This window comes from Phoenix dactylifera, chromosome 5 (genome assembly GCF_051530095.1).
Source record: "Phoenix dactylifera cultivar Ajwa chromosome 5, Ajwa_hap1_PhDact_Kaust_v1.1, whole genome shotgun sequence".
NCBI lineage: Eukaryota > Viridiplantae > Streptophyta > Magnoliopsida > Arecales > Arecaceae > Phoenix > Phoenix dactylifera.
This window is the reverse complement of record NC_143194.1, coordinates 34,755,073-34,770,536: the sequence shown is the minus strand read 5'-3', so window position 1 is coordinate 34,770,536 and position 15,464 is coordinate 34,755,073. Positions and strand designations below refer to the sequence as shown.

The 15,464-nt window shown below is 35.1% G+C and overlaps 1 protein-coding gene across 1 annotated transcript; it reads right to left on the bottom strand.

Moving 5' to 3' along the window:
- Positions 1–1,219: 1,219 nt before the first annotated feature.
- On the bottom strand, positions 1,220–9,069 carry LOC103711007 (putative hexosyltransferase MUCI70). The gene is made up of 8 exons (XM_039129691.3): positions 8,695–9,069; positions 8,398–8,611; positions 8,152–8,261; positions 7,852–8,051; positions 5,827–5,930; positions 2,160–2,347; positions 1,882–2,081; positions 1,220–1,760 (listed from the first exon to the last, which is right to left on the bottom strand). Exons 1-8 carry the CDS (start codon positions 8,951–8,953, stop codon positions 1,572–1,574), a joined length of 1,464 nt encoding a protein of 487 aa, XP_038985619.3. The 5' UTR covers positions 8,954–9,069; the 3' UTR covers positions 1,220–1,571.
- Between the last annotated feature and the right edge of the window lie 6,395 nt (positions 9,070–15,464).

The following is a 15,464-nucleotide window of genomic DNA, read 5'->3' as shown; positions in this document are numbered from 1 at the left end:
TTTCACCTTGCTGTGACATCTACTATATTGCTTCCTGTTAGATTTCACCTCTCTTGATGACCTCCAGGTTGAAAATGCAACGGAGAATGGTACTTAAATGAATACATTCGTGTAATAACATAATAATATTGTTGTGAGGACCCACGTATGTTTAGTCCCTATCAATTATTTGCCGAGGAGATCTTAGGTACTTATACAGGACCAAGAAATCCACAAAATATAATTTAGCTAGTCTTTTTGGATGAAGTCCTGGATTGTTGCAAATAGTATCATAGTGGACCCGGCTTATAATCTATCTGGACTAGAGGATACTGTAGCACGAATATATTTGAGCTAACCACAAGCTAATCGTGGTATTCATGATTGGATTTGAATGGATTTGAATCCTTAGCCTGGCAAGGACGATTCGAGTGGGCGTGTGTTTAGTTTTATATCAGTTATTTGCTGGGTAGATCTTGAGTACTATATAGGATCAAAAAACTCAAATAATATTTGGGTTATTAGGTGAGGTGCTGGCTGTGACAATTGTAACAATACATTCTTGTTGCCATTATAATAGTTAGTAGAAGCCAATAGGGCAATGTAGTATTCTAGTTGGTTGGTATATTCTTTTCAATCCAAAAGGCCCATCTCTTGATTGCCAATAGGCTGGCTTGCCACATTCTGACAGTTCACAACAATTCAACGGGTGGGCTACCACAGTGGAGAGAGACCACCACCACCACCGACAGGAGCTCATCAAATGCAACCACAATCCAGGAGATCCTATTAATTAAACTTCAAAATATGTATTTTAAATATAACATGATTGGATCAATCCTGGATGATTATCTATCTATCTATATATATATAATAAAAGTCCAGAGTTAAAACCACCCATCCTTGAATGTTCCTGAGTTGAAAAATCTTCTATTATCTATATATATTTTGATAACAATGTCCTAGGCCTGGAATGTGCACTTCTATTTCTCTTTTTTTTCTCCTTTCAAAAAAAGAATTGTTATAAGATTCATTTGTTGAGATTGAGAACCAAGAGTTTAAATGTGTCAAGGTAACTTGTGATAGTAATCGACTTAGTGAAAGTTAAAAAGGATATATAAAATTGTTATCAATCATCATAATAAAAAGAGAGAGAGAGGAAGAGGATAGGAAGAAATATGATATTTGGATAGAGTTTTTTTTCGTTTGGTGGTATATTCAAAAAGAGTTAAAGAACCTATTTTTCTTTGCAGAACTTTACATGACCTCAGACTGAGGACAGTTGATATTTCAGAGGACCAGAAGACCAGTTTATCTATAAGCACGCCCACCCTAATATATCTGCAGCAGCCCAACCCTCTCATCCTTTCCCCACACCCAATAAAAGTTAAAAAAATAAACAATAAACAACAGACTTGTTTTCCTTTAATCATCTCGTATGCAGTTTATTCTGAATCTGCTAATAATTACAACAAAACAAAATAAATATTAACAATTCCAAGCCTGCTGAAGTGCAATTGCCAAACACCTTGACCTGTGGTTATTATTTCCCCTGGCACAGGAAAAGGATGGCATTGGAACAATTCTTCTTTCTAAAACGTCTTTCTTCCTGAGTGTCGGCATCTCGAACGTGGTTTCTTATACCTCCCATTCCTGACTGGCTTCCCTGGTTGAAATCTTGTGGTCCTGTCTGATTGTGAATTACTACTACGTGATTCAATATTAGATGATAGTCGTGGAGGAGGGCTGCTTTTTTGTCGCATCACATCTTTATGATATACCTAGATGCCAAAACAAATTAATTACATAGAGAAAAGAACAAACTAATGCCAATTTTTAGTATCTATGTATCGCATAACAAAGAAAGTCTACCAATATGATAATAAATGAGACTGTTGCTACCTGATTAACAAAGTTACGTCTTTGACAGTCATCAAACATGTTGAGCTTCAAATCTACTATAGCCATTATTTTGTCCCTCACAGTGCTGAAACTAAGTTGATCCCTTGGGGTAAAACGATCAACTTCGTTGAACCATAGACATGTGAAGAGGTTGGTTATGGGGATATGTTCTCTGACTATCACACAGCCTTCAGGGACATCTGCAAGCCTCAAAAGTCATAGAACTAAGTTATCGGATGAAAATAAAAGGAAATGCTAAAGCATGATCCTGCACTCACCACTTGTTATAGGAAGCTTGTCTGGAGAATAGTGAGTCAAGCCCTCTCTTTTATAAAACTCGAGCTGTGCATCAATGGAGGCACTGTCATATTTTTTAGCAGCTTTATTAGCCTTTCCTTCCTCAAAAACATCAAACCGTTTATAATGCCTAGAGATTGCAAAAGTGGCATTCTCACGCCACAAGAGTCTGAAACAGAGAAATAGCATCGTCAATTTAAAATAAATAGATAAATAAACAGGTCAGTATATTGAAACCGAGAAAAATGTAGGATTAATAAGTTGCATAATTACTAAGGTCATGGTACGGCGATATTCAAACTCACCGTAAATACACAAGTGTTAGTTCCACATCTCAACCAAGCTAGTTTATGATAATACAACCAACAAACAGATAAAATGCATTTTTGAAGAAAAAAAATAACATGACAATCAGATGCTTTTTTTAAGGACAACTATCAATAGGAGCACAGACCTACGTATTTACTATTTATTGTGCTGCAAGAGAAGCAAGCTTAGTGGTCTTCATATTTCCTGATGAGAAATATAAAGAAAATCCATAAATCCACCCAACTTTGAGCGCATTAGCTGGCCTGCGCACACCTAGTCTGAGTCCAAACACTTGCATATATGACAATGAAGAGGGTGGGATATCTCTCTTTTCTTGCTAAAGATGGATCTTACAAGTGAAATGTACCAGAAACAATGATGTCCAGGGTTTAGTGCGCTCTTAACATCATGGCAAAAACTAAATAAATAAATAAAAATTTAAGCTTGAGGATACTAAATTTTATCAATTTTTAATACTGAAAAAGATAATGCGAAAAAACTCATCTTGCAAATGGTAGATGACTATTTTACCAGGCACGGCATATGTAAGCATGACGTATGTAAAGAAAATTACAATCTAAAGCCTTCTCAAATCTACTTGAGACTTTAAAGTTCATGTAGTCATGCAGTCATTGAATTTTTATGAAAGATAAACCCTGCTAGCATATTGAGATTCATTTAACCCTTTCTGGAAGACTGCATCAATGCATTAACAGGTAAAAGATCCTTTTCGCTGGTAGGCCCATGAACCCAGAATCCCACTCCAATTCCTTGGCACATAAGCGTACCATGTCAGTTGGTTGTCCATCACATTATGCATGATAGGGGAAGGCTCCTAAGCATCTTCTAAGCTTCCTCCAATAAATTTGTTTTTAATTTTCTTTTAGGGTTTTACACAGAAATCTACCTCAACGTCCTAATCACCACTACACTTATGTAAATTATTTCAGTCTTTTTTTTTGCTATAATCTTTCTATCATTGAAAAGCCAACTCATGTTATATCCTATTGAGTTCTGCTAGTAATGCAATCGGCATATGGTAATACAAAAGTGCAAAAACAAGCAACTGATGCAAAAAAACTTAAAAACATAACAACCCATGCAAGCATGCCCATTAACACATTCAAAGGAGCTGCATCCTTAAATCAGTATCCTTAAACTATATAAAAGTTATTTAGTTTCCCAATTTTTCAATCCCAAGAATAACCCTAATCAAATGACTCCACGTAGGCTTTAAAGTATTTCTACAATAATTCTAATGATTTCTCTCTTAAAATGTTTAAAGATACATAGTAATAAAGATAGAAGGGTTTCTACAATTGCTGGACTTTGAGAATAAGAAAAGGAGAACAGTACATAGTAATAAAGATGCTCATGCTAACTTCAAAAAGCAACAGGTGAGAAAATTTAATTCAGAAAGAAAGAAAGAATTCAAAGACTACGGAAGATATCTTAGCATATCCGGACTCTAATAACTTTCAAGAGAGGAGGAGGAGAGATACTTCTTAACCAAGAGGTGAAGATGAGATATTATGCATTAGAAAAAATAGCAATAACTTCAAAGTTTATTTAAATTATTCTAAATCTTAGATCTTTAGCAGCCATGAATCTACACATATTTTACTTTATAATATCCTGCAATGTGACCATGCTCGAGGTGCACTAACCATCCATGGACCCTGACCCACATTCTTCCACCCTGCTTGGCATCTACATTTCTCATCCCATGTTGGTTAGAACACGTGTTTTAACCACAAGGTAGAAGGTTCAAATCCTTCATCTAGCATTTATTATTTAGTTATCTGAACATATTTTATCTTAAAAAAATTAAAAGCACATGTACATTGCATGCACCGCAGTCTAGTGCATAATAACTAGTAGCAAGAAATGTTCCCTTTCTGTTAAATCTAGTCATTAAGTTTAATTAAATTCTCTATTTAAAAATGCTTGCAATTAGTTCGTACACAAGACCTATTTATACTTCAATGAAACTTTAAACATGTCCTACGAAGCATTCCATGTACATTTCTAGGTTGACACCGACCCCTTATCAATTCATTTAAATAACAAATATATGAAAGATGGACACTAACTGAGGGCAATAGCAATGGAGATGTATGGCATGAGATGATGTGGTCATGGTGGTGGTAAGTGCATCAACAACCCAGATACAATATAATGGAGGAGATCATACACCAAGTGTTTGTTCGGGAGAAAGAAGTGGTGCATAGTAAGGAACTTTATAAAGAAATGGAGTGGATGAGATGTAAAGTTTTGCATGATAACAAGCCTGACATTATTCTTGCCAGATCGTATCAAGATTAACCACAAATTTAGTAATATAATGTTAAAGCGAAAAAACATAAAATATTCCACCTTTACTTCCTGTTTCTTAGCCTTCCTTAAGGCAAGGGTACACTCTAATAGAAACATTGATGAAAGTAACTAATTATTAACAAGATGAATCAACTAATGTAGACCACTTAATCAAAGACATGCAGACGTTGATTATGTTACCACATTGTCATAGATGTGAATATCACATTGTCTGACATTGTCATTTGCTACGTCCACTTTACAATGGTAATAAAACTGTTTTTTGGTAAGAAACTTTATAAAAGATGGACACAAACTAAGAGTAGACAGGATATGAATCTAGAACATGATTGGTCATGTGAAGACTCAAGTAAATATTGATATCACACAGATAACTACTTGCCAAAACATACATATCACATCATCTGAGTTATTACCACATTGATGAATATCATTTCATCACTGTATAATTTCTCTAATTCCACCTAACGTGATATTTTATCTCCTAATCTTCTCTCCTCATAATCTCTGGCATTTTGTCAACCTCGTTGTTACCTCCTTTTGCACCAAATTTATTGTATAAATCAAAATAAATTGCATATATAACCATAATAGCTATATTTCCTCATTACTGCACTTTTGGGATCAGAACCTTTTTCTCCTTTAGTGAATCATAGACCTCAACCTTCTCCAGACAAGTCTATATCACGAAAACCAGGCATCTGTACTTCAAAAATTTCAAAAAAAATTGGCAATGCTACAAAAGACTGATGCAATCCCCAAGTGCTAATGACACTAACTTGCGAAAGTGTTTTGACTAGATCAAGCAACATCAAAAACTCAAATCAAGATACTTCTGTAAAGGACAGATAAAAATGCATAACTAGAGTACATATTCAAGTTGAAGTTTAGCATTTATCTGAACCATATGTTCTGAAATGTTTGCATGAAGGATTAAACTTGGCATAAATGTAATTAATTTTGAACAAGAAATATATAAAGAAAGTTTCTCATGAAGTTTACCGCTCTAGTATAAGATGGGGGTCCACAACGAGCTCAAGCTTTCCATCAATCCATATTGAATATTGTATATTAGGAAAAAGTCTGTGAAGTAGAAGCTTGGGAACCTGTTAAACATAAATAGTATCACAAGAATTATACATATAAGTGTAATGCATTTAGAGTTAATTTAACTTATTAATCGTAAAAAAAGATAGTCTGATAATTTTCAAGTATTGATCCATCAGCAAGTCATTGGATGATAAAAGTTTTTTGAAAGCAATAAACAATCCTCCAAGCATACATACGAAGAAACATTAGCTCCTTAAAGTGAAAATGACTATGAACTTCTACTAAGATATCAAAGTAGCATACACAAGGAAACTAGCCTTCATACTGCAACTGTTCATCCACCCAAATTGACAACCTCGAAACCCAATTTTGCCAAAATATATCCCAGACCCACTAACTCAATTGGAAACTTTTATTTTAGAGAATAACAGTGGTGGATGACCAACCATTTGAAAGAAAATGAACCTCCTCAAGGTTTGAAGTGCAAAATTATTCAAATGGAGGAGGAATGTAACCAATAGGATAAAGCCTAGTTCATTAAAAATCTCAATTGGCATTATCAGAGGCTTGTCCTAATACAAACTTATTAGCAAAACCACATCTCAAATACCAAGACTGGTAAATTCATAAGCAGCAAGAAGTTTTTACCCATCTCCCTCGAATGTGTACTTTGGTTACTCAATAAACATCCCCAAGATTAGAGCTCCATACTATAAAATAGTACTTAACTCACAAGTTTGTGAATTCAAAAGGCAGGCCACCTGGTTTTAAGCAGGCCAGTCTTTAAAAAAGTGGAAATGTGAAAATTAAAACATAAGTCTCAGATTAAAATTTAGACCTTGCATCAAGTTAAGTTCAACATATATGTCTTTGCTTTTTTTTGCAATTTGTTTTCCTTGGGTGCCTTTCTGATGGAATAGATTTTGGTTTTTCTAGTTTTGTTTTTTTGTTTCTTTTTTCTTTGGGGCATGGGCAAGGGAGCCGAAGGGAACATATAGCAATTCTACTCGATCTGAATTCGAGCTTTCTGAAGGCGAGACTCGATTGAAAAATAGTGGGGCCTTAAATGGTTGTCTCTTGGTGCTACCAAAATAACTAAATGGAATCCAGTTTCAAATCCTTGTTGCTTTTATGAAAGTATAGTTACTTGACTTTGACACTGATTTTTTTTGTTTTTGTTTTATGTCTCCTTCCCAGATAATTACCCTCCTTTCTCTTTTCTCTAAACTCATTATCCTCCCCCTTTCCAATGGTTATGACATGCAAATATTTGCATTAAAGGATCTTTTTGTGCAATGTGGGTTTAAATGTACCCAAGACATTTTGTTTCAAGCAATATGTTTCATGTTTTTTCCTTCTAAAATCCAGAAGTGTATGGCAACCATTTCCCACTTTGCACGTTTCCAATGAAAACAAAATGCATTATCTCTGGGCAAGAGTATCAACTTTTGCATGAAACAGACTAAGGCTGAGCCTGCATTAAATGCACTATTTCAGATTCATTCTTCGTTATTTACATATGAGACTTCAATGAAAATAAGGAGAAGAAGAAAACCTACACCTAGGGTGATTGGAGAACAGGCAATTAATTTTGAAATAAATGAGCTGAAGATGGTATCAACTTAATCCATGAGATAAAAGATATCAAGATTGTATCAACTTAATCTGTACAAACTCAGACATAGCTTTTTTTAGTTTTTTGTTTTTCTTGTACTATAGTTTCAAAAGTGATATAAACAGACAGGATCAACAGAATGCTTGCAAGTTTAACTATGGGTATTAAAAAAAAGTTTGACTTTCATAATTATTAAAAAAAAACAGTGAAAGGAAGGATGTGGATAAATTGCTCAAAAAATGGTACATTATATTTTTAACCTTGCATTAATACTTTCCAAATGTATCCTAACATTTGTTCTACGATCGTGGAGTGGAGGCTATATAGTTGACTTCTATAAGAAGTCCATGAGAAGACAGTACCTTTCCATTGCGCCTTGGATCATCATAAGGAAGGTTTCGGACAACAACCACTCTCCACAGCCCGACTCTTTTTGTCCTGTCCAGTTCTGTTGAGTTGTTTATGTAGGCTGCAGTCTCTTCATCCACAAACATGTAAAAGCATGCACTTCTCTTTGTAGCTTCACTTATATTTTTGGGATGTTGCATTATATCATAATTTCCTGGTCAAAAAAGGATAGTCATAAGAGGAAACATATCATTTAGAATTTAGAAGAAGGGGAGCAGGATCAAGAAGAAAAAAAAGTGCAGCACAATTTGTACCAAATATAGCCGAAGCAACAACTATTCCATGGCATTGCTCCATCTCAAGAAGATCAGCATCATTAATGTCAAACAGAGTACCACGTCCAGGTTTCATCCCCTTAACAAATCTGATCAATGCCAGTAAACAATGAGTGAGTTTGAGTATCAATGAAAAGAGTTTCTACATACTGTTCAAACTAAGGTAAGAGTATTTTACCAATTAACTTAGGCAAGAAAAAAATGTGAAGACACAAATATACATACCCACAATGCACAGTCATTGACTCTTTTATATCAAAGGACTCATTTCTCTGCTGCAGAGTCGGATGTCCACCAAATGTTGAGCCTCCTTCCAATTCAGTTTTGACTGAGGTTTCCTCAATGACATAATTTAGATCCCTAAGGACAGGCGATACTGATAATGAAGTTGGCATAGAATCCATTGCTTGTTCCGCAGGGACATAGCAAACAGGACAAGCTAAAGAAAGGTGATGAACAAAATGGTTGGCATCTTAATATACTTTTACAACAACTTAGACAAGAAAAAAGCAGTATACTCACGTCGCGGGCCAGTACGCTTCTTATCATGTGGTGGAGGAGGATATGAGAAATTTCCACAAGGATGTGGTGTAGGAATGCCCTTTGGCTGCCAATATCTCCCAGAATGCCAAGTCGCAGATTCATTACTTGCTGGGTGTTGATGAAATGTAGATTCCATATCCATCGTAACTTGACCTGTCACAGTGAGCAGGAAAGCCCCCATGATGAAGAAGTGAGAATCTACTGGAAATGGCTCTAAGATATATGATAGTGGTCTCATGTTTGGGAACAGAACAATCTTTTCATATATTTAACAAGTCTTTTTTTTTGGAGGAGGTTTTGGAAATAAAGATTTTAGGAGCCACAATGACCGGCCCGGATGCTTGACAGCGATCGATGCATATAGTTTCTCTAACTATATATAAAAATTGAAACATAAACATCTTGTTGCATGATTATACTCTACAAAGGAAAATGTGAATTTGCTGCAACCTTTCTTTCTTCCCATTGATCACAAAAATACAAATAAAATATCCACATTCACAATATTGCCATCATCCCTGAAAAGCAAACAAAACATGGTCAACTGCCAAACTGCAGCATCAAGATAATCGGTATGTTACAAGATTGCATTTTGAAAGTTAAAGACAGACATGAAAATTAGGAATCAACAATAATGCAATTAAACTAATAGTAAGAGTAATACTGATTCAAATCATGATCAACTGTCGAACTGAGGCATCAAGATAATGGATATATTCCAAGATTATGTCTTTGAGTCAAGGAAGCGCATGAGACTATAAAATCAACAATAACTCAATTAAACTAATAGAACCAAAGTATTGTTAGGTCTCAAATCATGATCAACTGAGCAAAACAAGGCATCCAATTCAAAGGAACATCCGAGATTACGAATTTGAGTTAAAGAAACACATGAAAGATCAAGAATCCACAATAACCCAAGTCAAGTAATATAATCAAAATACTCCTTTGAAATCATGATCGACTGGCCAAACCGAAGCAATCAACATAATGGAAAAAAACTTCAAGATTGCAACTTTGAGTTAAAGAAACGCACGAAAGATCAAGAACGAACAATAATGCAGTTAAACCAATACATTCAAAGTAGTATTAAGTCTCAAAACATGATCAACTGGTGCCAGGCGTCAAGATAATGGATACGAATCCAAGATTACATCTTTGAGTTAAAAGAAACAAAACGCATAAAAGAATCAAGAACGACTAGAAGCAAAGAAGAGAGAATGAGGGACGGAAAAGGAGAGATGAAAGGGCCAAAAATTGAACCTTTGCTGAGGCGAAAGGCGGGCAAGAAGAAGGCGGCGGCCGAGACGAAGAGCAGGGCGAAAAACCCGAATTTTTTTCCTAAAAGGGTCCTCCGGATCCGCCGGAAGAAACTGGCCTCCTTCTCTCGCGACCCCAAGATTGACGACCTCGGATGGCATCGGACGGCGCCGGGCGCCGCCTTGATCGGCAATGCAGCGCCGCCGCCGTACATCTCCAAGCGAAGCGCCGGTAGCCCCAATGACATCGCTCCTCCTCCGCTGGCCGCGATGTCATCTCTCCGTTCTCTGTCCCCCAGGCCACCAGCGCGTATAAAGGGCGGAAGAATTCCAAGGAAAGTGATATTCTAGACGGAGTGGGATTCTTTGCAGGTTATCGAAGAGCCGAAGGAGGAAGGAGGAGGTTGAGTCCGGCTAGGACTTTGAAACTACGGAAAGCCGGCAACCCATATGTAGGATTCTTAAGTATCATCACAATGACGGCAACTGGTTTGACGGATTTCAGGAAACGGTTAGCCAGACTAACCAGGGCGGGACGGACGGTACTCCAACGGCGAGTATGCGATTTGACCAAAGTTGCACTCTTTTTTCCTATAAATAATTTAAAATTAGATACTATAATTGTATTTGTCATTGAGCTCTAGGAGGCCGTGGATGCCCTTTAAATTTAGATAGTATAAATAAATTAAATTCAACCTATAAAATTTCACAGATCCTTTTAAGTCTATTGTTACTAAAAAAATATAATATATGTGATAGATCATATATTGACAAAAAGAATTTCATGGTTAGTCAGATCTTATAGAAAATAGAGAATTCGATGGATTTGATTTTTTTTCTTTATATTTTTCTTAGCAAATAAAAAACCCTCTTTTTTTAATTTGGTAGAAAGAAATTCCGCTTTCTAAAATATTTCTTTCCTATGCATGGTGAATTCTAATATATTTAGATATACGTGACTTCCTAAAAAATTTTTCCCTTGGCAAAAAAAAGATCCATCTTTCTTAATTTGGTTGAGAGAGATTTCACAGTATTTTCTACTATATTCAAATATACATGAATTTCTAAAATATTTTTTCATAGATAATTTTTATTTTTTACAAAATGTGGATATTTTAGATGATTTTTTTACAATTTTTTTTTAAAAAATGAAGTTTGGAGAGAGGTTTAGTTTTCTCTCTCCTTTCTATTTAATAGATACATATGCTTGTGTGCATGTGTATAGAGGGAGAGATTAGGAGAGGCTATTCCTCATCCCTCAAGGATCCAAGTGGCATAACAAAATCATCAACAAAAAAAAAATCTTAGTTATCACTAGATTTGATAAATCTGACTCACTAGTATACTATGATACCATCGAAGAGGAGAGCATGGTTTTTATTGAAGAGAAAAAAAATTAGATTTTTAATTCTAAGAAAAAAATATTTTTTTTGGAACTACTGACCTAATGCAATGATTATGGAGCTTTGTATAATTTTCTACTTTCGGTCTTAAAAAATATATGAGCAATTCTTTTGTTATATTCATCATTATTAACTTTTTGATAAGTATATTTACTATTATTTTTGTTTTGAAATTTTTGATAATTTTTAATTAAATCTAGTTGAGCCAAAATTTTAGAATGTGACTAGGTCAAGGGTAGGTCTACATCTAGCATAATATATGTAGTTTTTAGACAAGTAATTTAAGAGTTTGTTATCATGTATCCTTGCATATGTAGTTTTTATATTTATCTTCCAAAAAATATACCCCTCAACTTATTATGCTTTTAAATAGATGCCCCTCTCATTAGACTTTTGGGTAATAGCATTAAAAATAACCATTTTGAGTTTTATTTCACATACCCTAAACTTCCTTAAAAAAAAATATTCATCTTAAATTGAAAAGGGTTATATTTTTATGTAAATCTATCAAGAGTATTAGCGATAAAGTTATCTTACATTTAAAATGGTAATATATTGACATCGCCAGACAAAAATCTAATTGGAGGGATATCCCTGTAAAAACAAGATGCTTTTAGAGATATATACGACTAGTAATTTTAGAGCATGAATACATAATAAACTATATTTGCAAGGTCATATATATATATATATATATATATATATATATATATATATATATAATAATTTAATATGCTCGAATATATCTCTTGCATATGAGGAAAGAAGGGGAATATGAGGACAAAAATAATATATAAAAAAAGGAAAACGTTATTAATTTTTCCAGTAATTCTTGGAGATTCTACTAAAGGTGATAATGACCTTACAGCAGAATTCAACAATATGGTTGAAAATAGTCAAGTTTGGTTTACCAAGCTAATATAAGGCATCAGCTAGGCTATTGTGAGCCTTTTTTTTTCTTTTTTGGAATAAATAAATAAATAAATATTGTAACTCAAACCCTTGAACAATTAAGCCAACCCATGACTTAAGAAAAATAAGAAAAAATGGCATATTTCTTTTTTGAAAGAAAAATCTGGACTATGAAATATATACTGTGTCACCACTAAAGCTTAAGATAATGAATAAATAATATGAAAAGAGAGTGAGAGAAAAAGAGAAAAGAATGCCATTGTCATTTTTATTCAGTTCTAACACAGGTTTACTATTATTACTTGGCCAAGTTGAAGATAAAGTTGGAGAGATTAGTCTAGATTATGGTATATCGTATCCGTCCGAACCAGACGGATATGGAGCGTACCGTACCGTACCGGTTTGCTATCAGTACTCGATATAGGTGGCGTACCAACACTCAGTATGCCATAAAAAGTTCATATCGTACCGTACCGACACTGTGCTAGTATGGCATCGGTATGTAATTCAATACTAAAATGGGGAACTTTGGTTCAGATGAAGCTTTTTTTTATCAAATAATCCAGATAAGGCCATTTGGCCATTTTGGTTGGATAGTTTTTCATTTACAAAAGGAACGAGAAACTCGTAGGCTTCTAAGTTGATATGTTTGGGTGCCAAAGAGATTATTTGACAGAAAATCACAAAGTAAAAAAGGTACATTTTATTCAGTTTGATCAACTTTTTCTTCGACGAAGAAATTCAAATTGTTTCACTTGATTTATTTCAGTTTTAAAAAGTAATATATTTGACAAAAAAACTAGTGAATCAGTGGATTTCATTCTGATTTCTTCCCTATCATTCATGAACCAATTATAGGACTTCAATCAAAACAAGCGAGTTCTATAAACTTTATTAATTACAATAACAAATAATACCAACAAATGTCCCATAACGCATGCTTCTAGTTTCGTGGACCGCACGTGGGGCTCTCGGGTCGGCACAAGCCTTTATTATTCTAGTTTTGGCCAAGCTTGCCAAACCCACTTGAACACACGATAGATAAGGAGCACCGCAGAAAAGATGAAGCAATTGGCCGTCCGTAAGTTCTAACGTAACGTGTTTGAATAAGTAACAGAAAGTGTTATAAATCAACAATGAACTCCGGAGATCATTCAAGCAACTGCTCATGATGAACATCTTAACATCCTATTATTGCAAATCCACGCAGTTCAACAATGACCACATGCTATGCCTAGATATGGCATATATTTGGAGGATCAAATATAATATGGAATGCAAGCAAGAGTGGGATTTTCCCTGCTAGTTGGAAGCCAATGAGAATTGAATGGTGACAATTAATCCTAGCTCTGCTTCAGCCTTGTATGCATATTTGATAGTAGAAATTGATCGGCAAATGCCAGATTGAAAGTCAATTAAAAGAAGATAAAATATTTGATAATATCATATAAACGATTGGAAAATGCTTTAGAGCTGCTATTGCGGCACAAGAAAACTTTTCTAATCTTGCATAATAGTGGATTGGTAATTCAACATTCGATCATCATATGTGGTAACATTAATATGGATCGGATAAACTTTACTCATTATTCATTCCATACTTGTCTTGGGGCGGGACGAGACGGAGTAAGTAAAATTAAACAGCGCAGATTGGACGGATCGAATCTATTAAAGCTACAATAATTTTCAGAAATCTACTAACCATATATGTCCTGGATCCGCTGCAAATTGGATAAAATCTATTATATTCGGGTTTTGGGCTAAAGGATCCAAGTAAATTGCCATCTCTAGCAAGTCGGATTGATTTTTTTGTGCCGTGTGGAGAGTGAAATTTGTGCATGTGGAATCGACACCTAACAGCACTACTTTTGGTCATTGGAATCAAACTTGACGACGTCCAAATGCCTCGTGACAACAAACGGATGCAACCTACGCAACTTAAAAAATCCACCCGAATAGCGTTTGAAAAAAAATATTTCTTCCAGCATCGATCGTCCATACTGCATGGCCACTTGTCGCCTCTGCCAACTTCAGAAGAGAATACGACAAACCTTACACCCAAAGTTTGAAGACATTGTATACGAGAAAGCATCCAACGTAAAAAAAAAAAGAAACAAAGAAGGGAAGCATAGGTTTGCACGCCCATTGCCTACTTTATCGTCCACATGTTATATAATTATCAACAGAGGATCTTTAATTAATTATAATTCAAGGTGACAAAGGTGTCCAAAATCACAGCAGCAGCGGCAGGCGAGTACGGTTTATCCTTGAAAGTGGACTGGGACAATTGCCTGCCTCCCATCCAATGGCGTCTAAAGGCCGAATGGACAGAGAAGAAGGCATCCTTTCTGCTTTCTTTGAGCCAAAAACCTTCCATGCATTTGCTTGGCCTTTGGTCGAAGGTCAAACAGAAGGGGACTATTGCATGGCACCTGATGAACTTGGGGATAAGAAACAAAAGGGACTTCAGGCGAATCCACCCTTCCCTCCTGAGAGGATCTTTGTGAAGCAATACACATCGCTTTCCCTGTTCAAAAGTCTAATTAAGGGGAAGGACATTCCAAAACACTAGGCACTGGCCATATGGACAACGAGTGAAACAAATTAAGACCAGTAATCAAAATACTAGATTTGTTTTTTTTTTGGATTGTAAAAAAAAAACTTCCATTGGTTGGCTGATGTAGGTTTTGAGACAGATTGAAGGCACTAGAATAAGAGAGATGTCTTAGTTGCAACTAATTTAGATCATTGCAGTATTGCAGGATTTCTTAAAGATTTGTACTGGTCTCTTGCATGAAACCTCAATTATCATTGTATTTTCTGTCAACTAATTTAGATAAATTTATTATATAGATGGTTGGAAAGCTTTTCAAGCTTTCTAATGGTGGGCAACAACTGAGCATAAATTAATTATTTTTAACTTTAGTATGTACCTAAGGAAAGAAGGAAAAGAATGGATGTCATTTGGCATTAATACCAGCTGGCAATGTGGCAAATTATTACTAGCTCTAGATATATGAAGAATGTGATGCTATATTAAAAATATGTTCATATGCATTTCAAAGTGGATCGAATGACACTTATTGTAAATAAAAATTCATGTTCTCGCTGTCTATATATATGTACCATCTTCTTTAAGTAGCAAAAAGGGTAAAAAAAAAAAGAGGAACAAAGG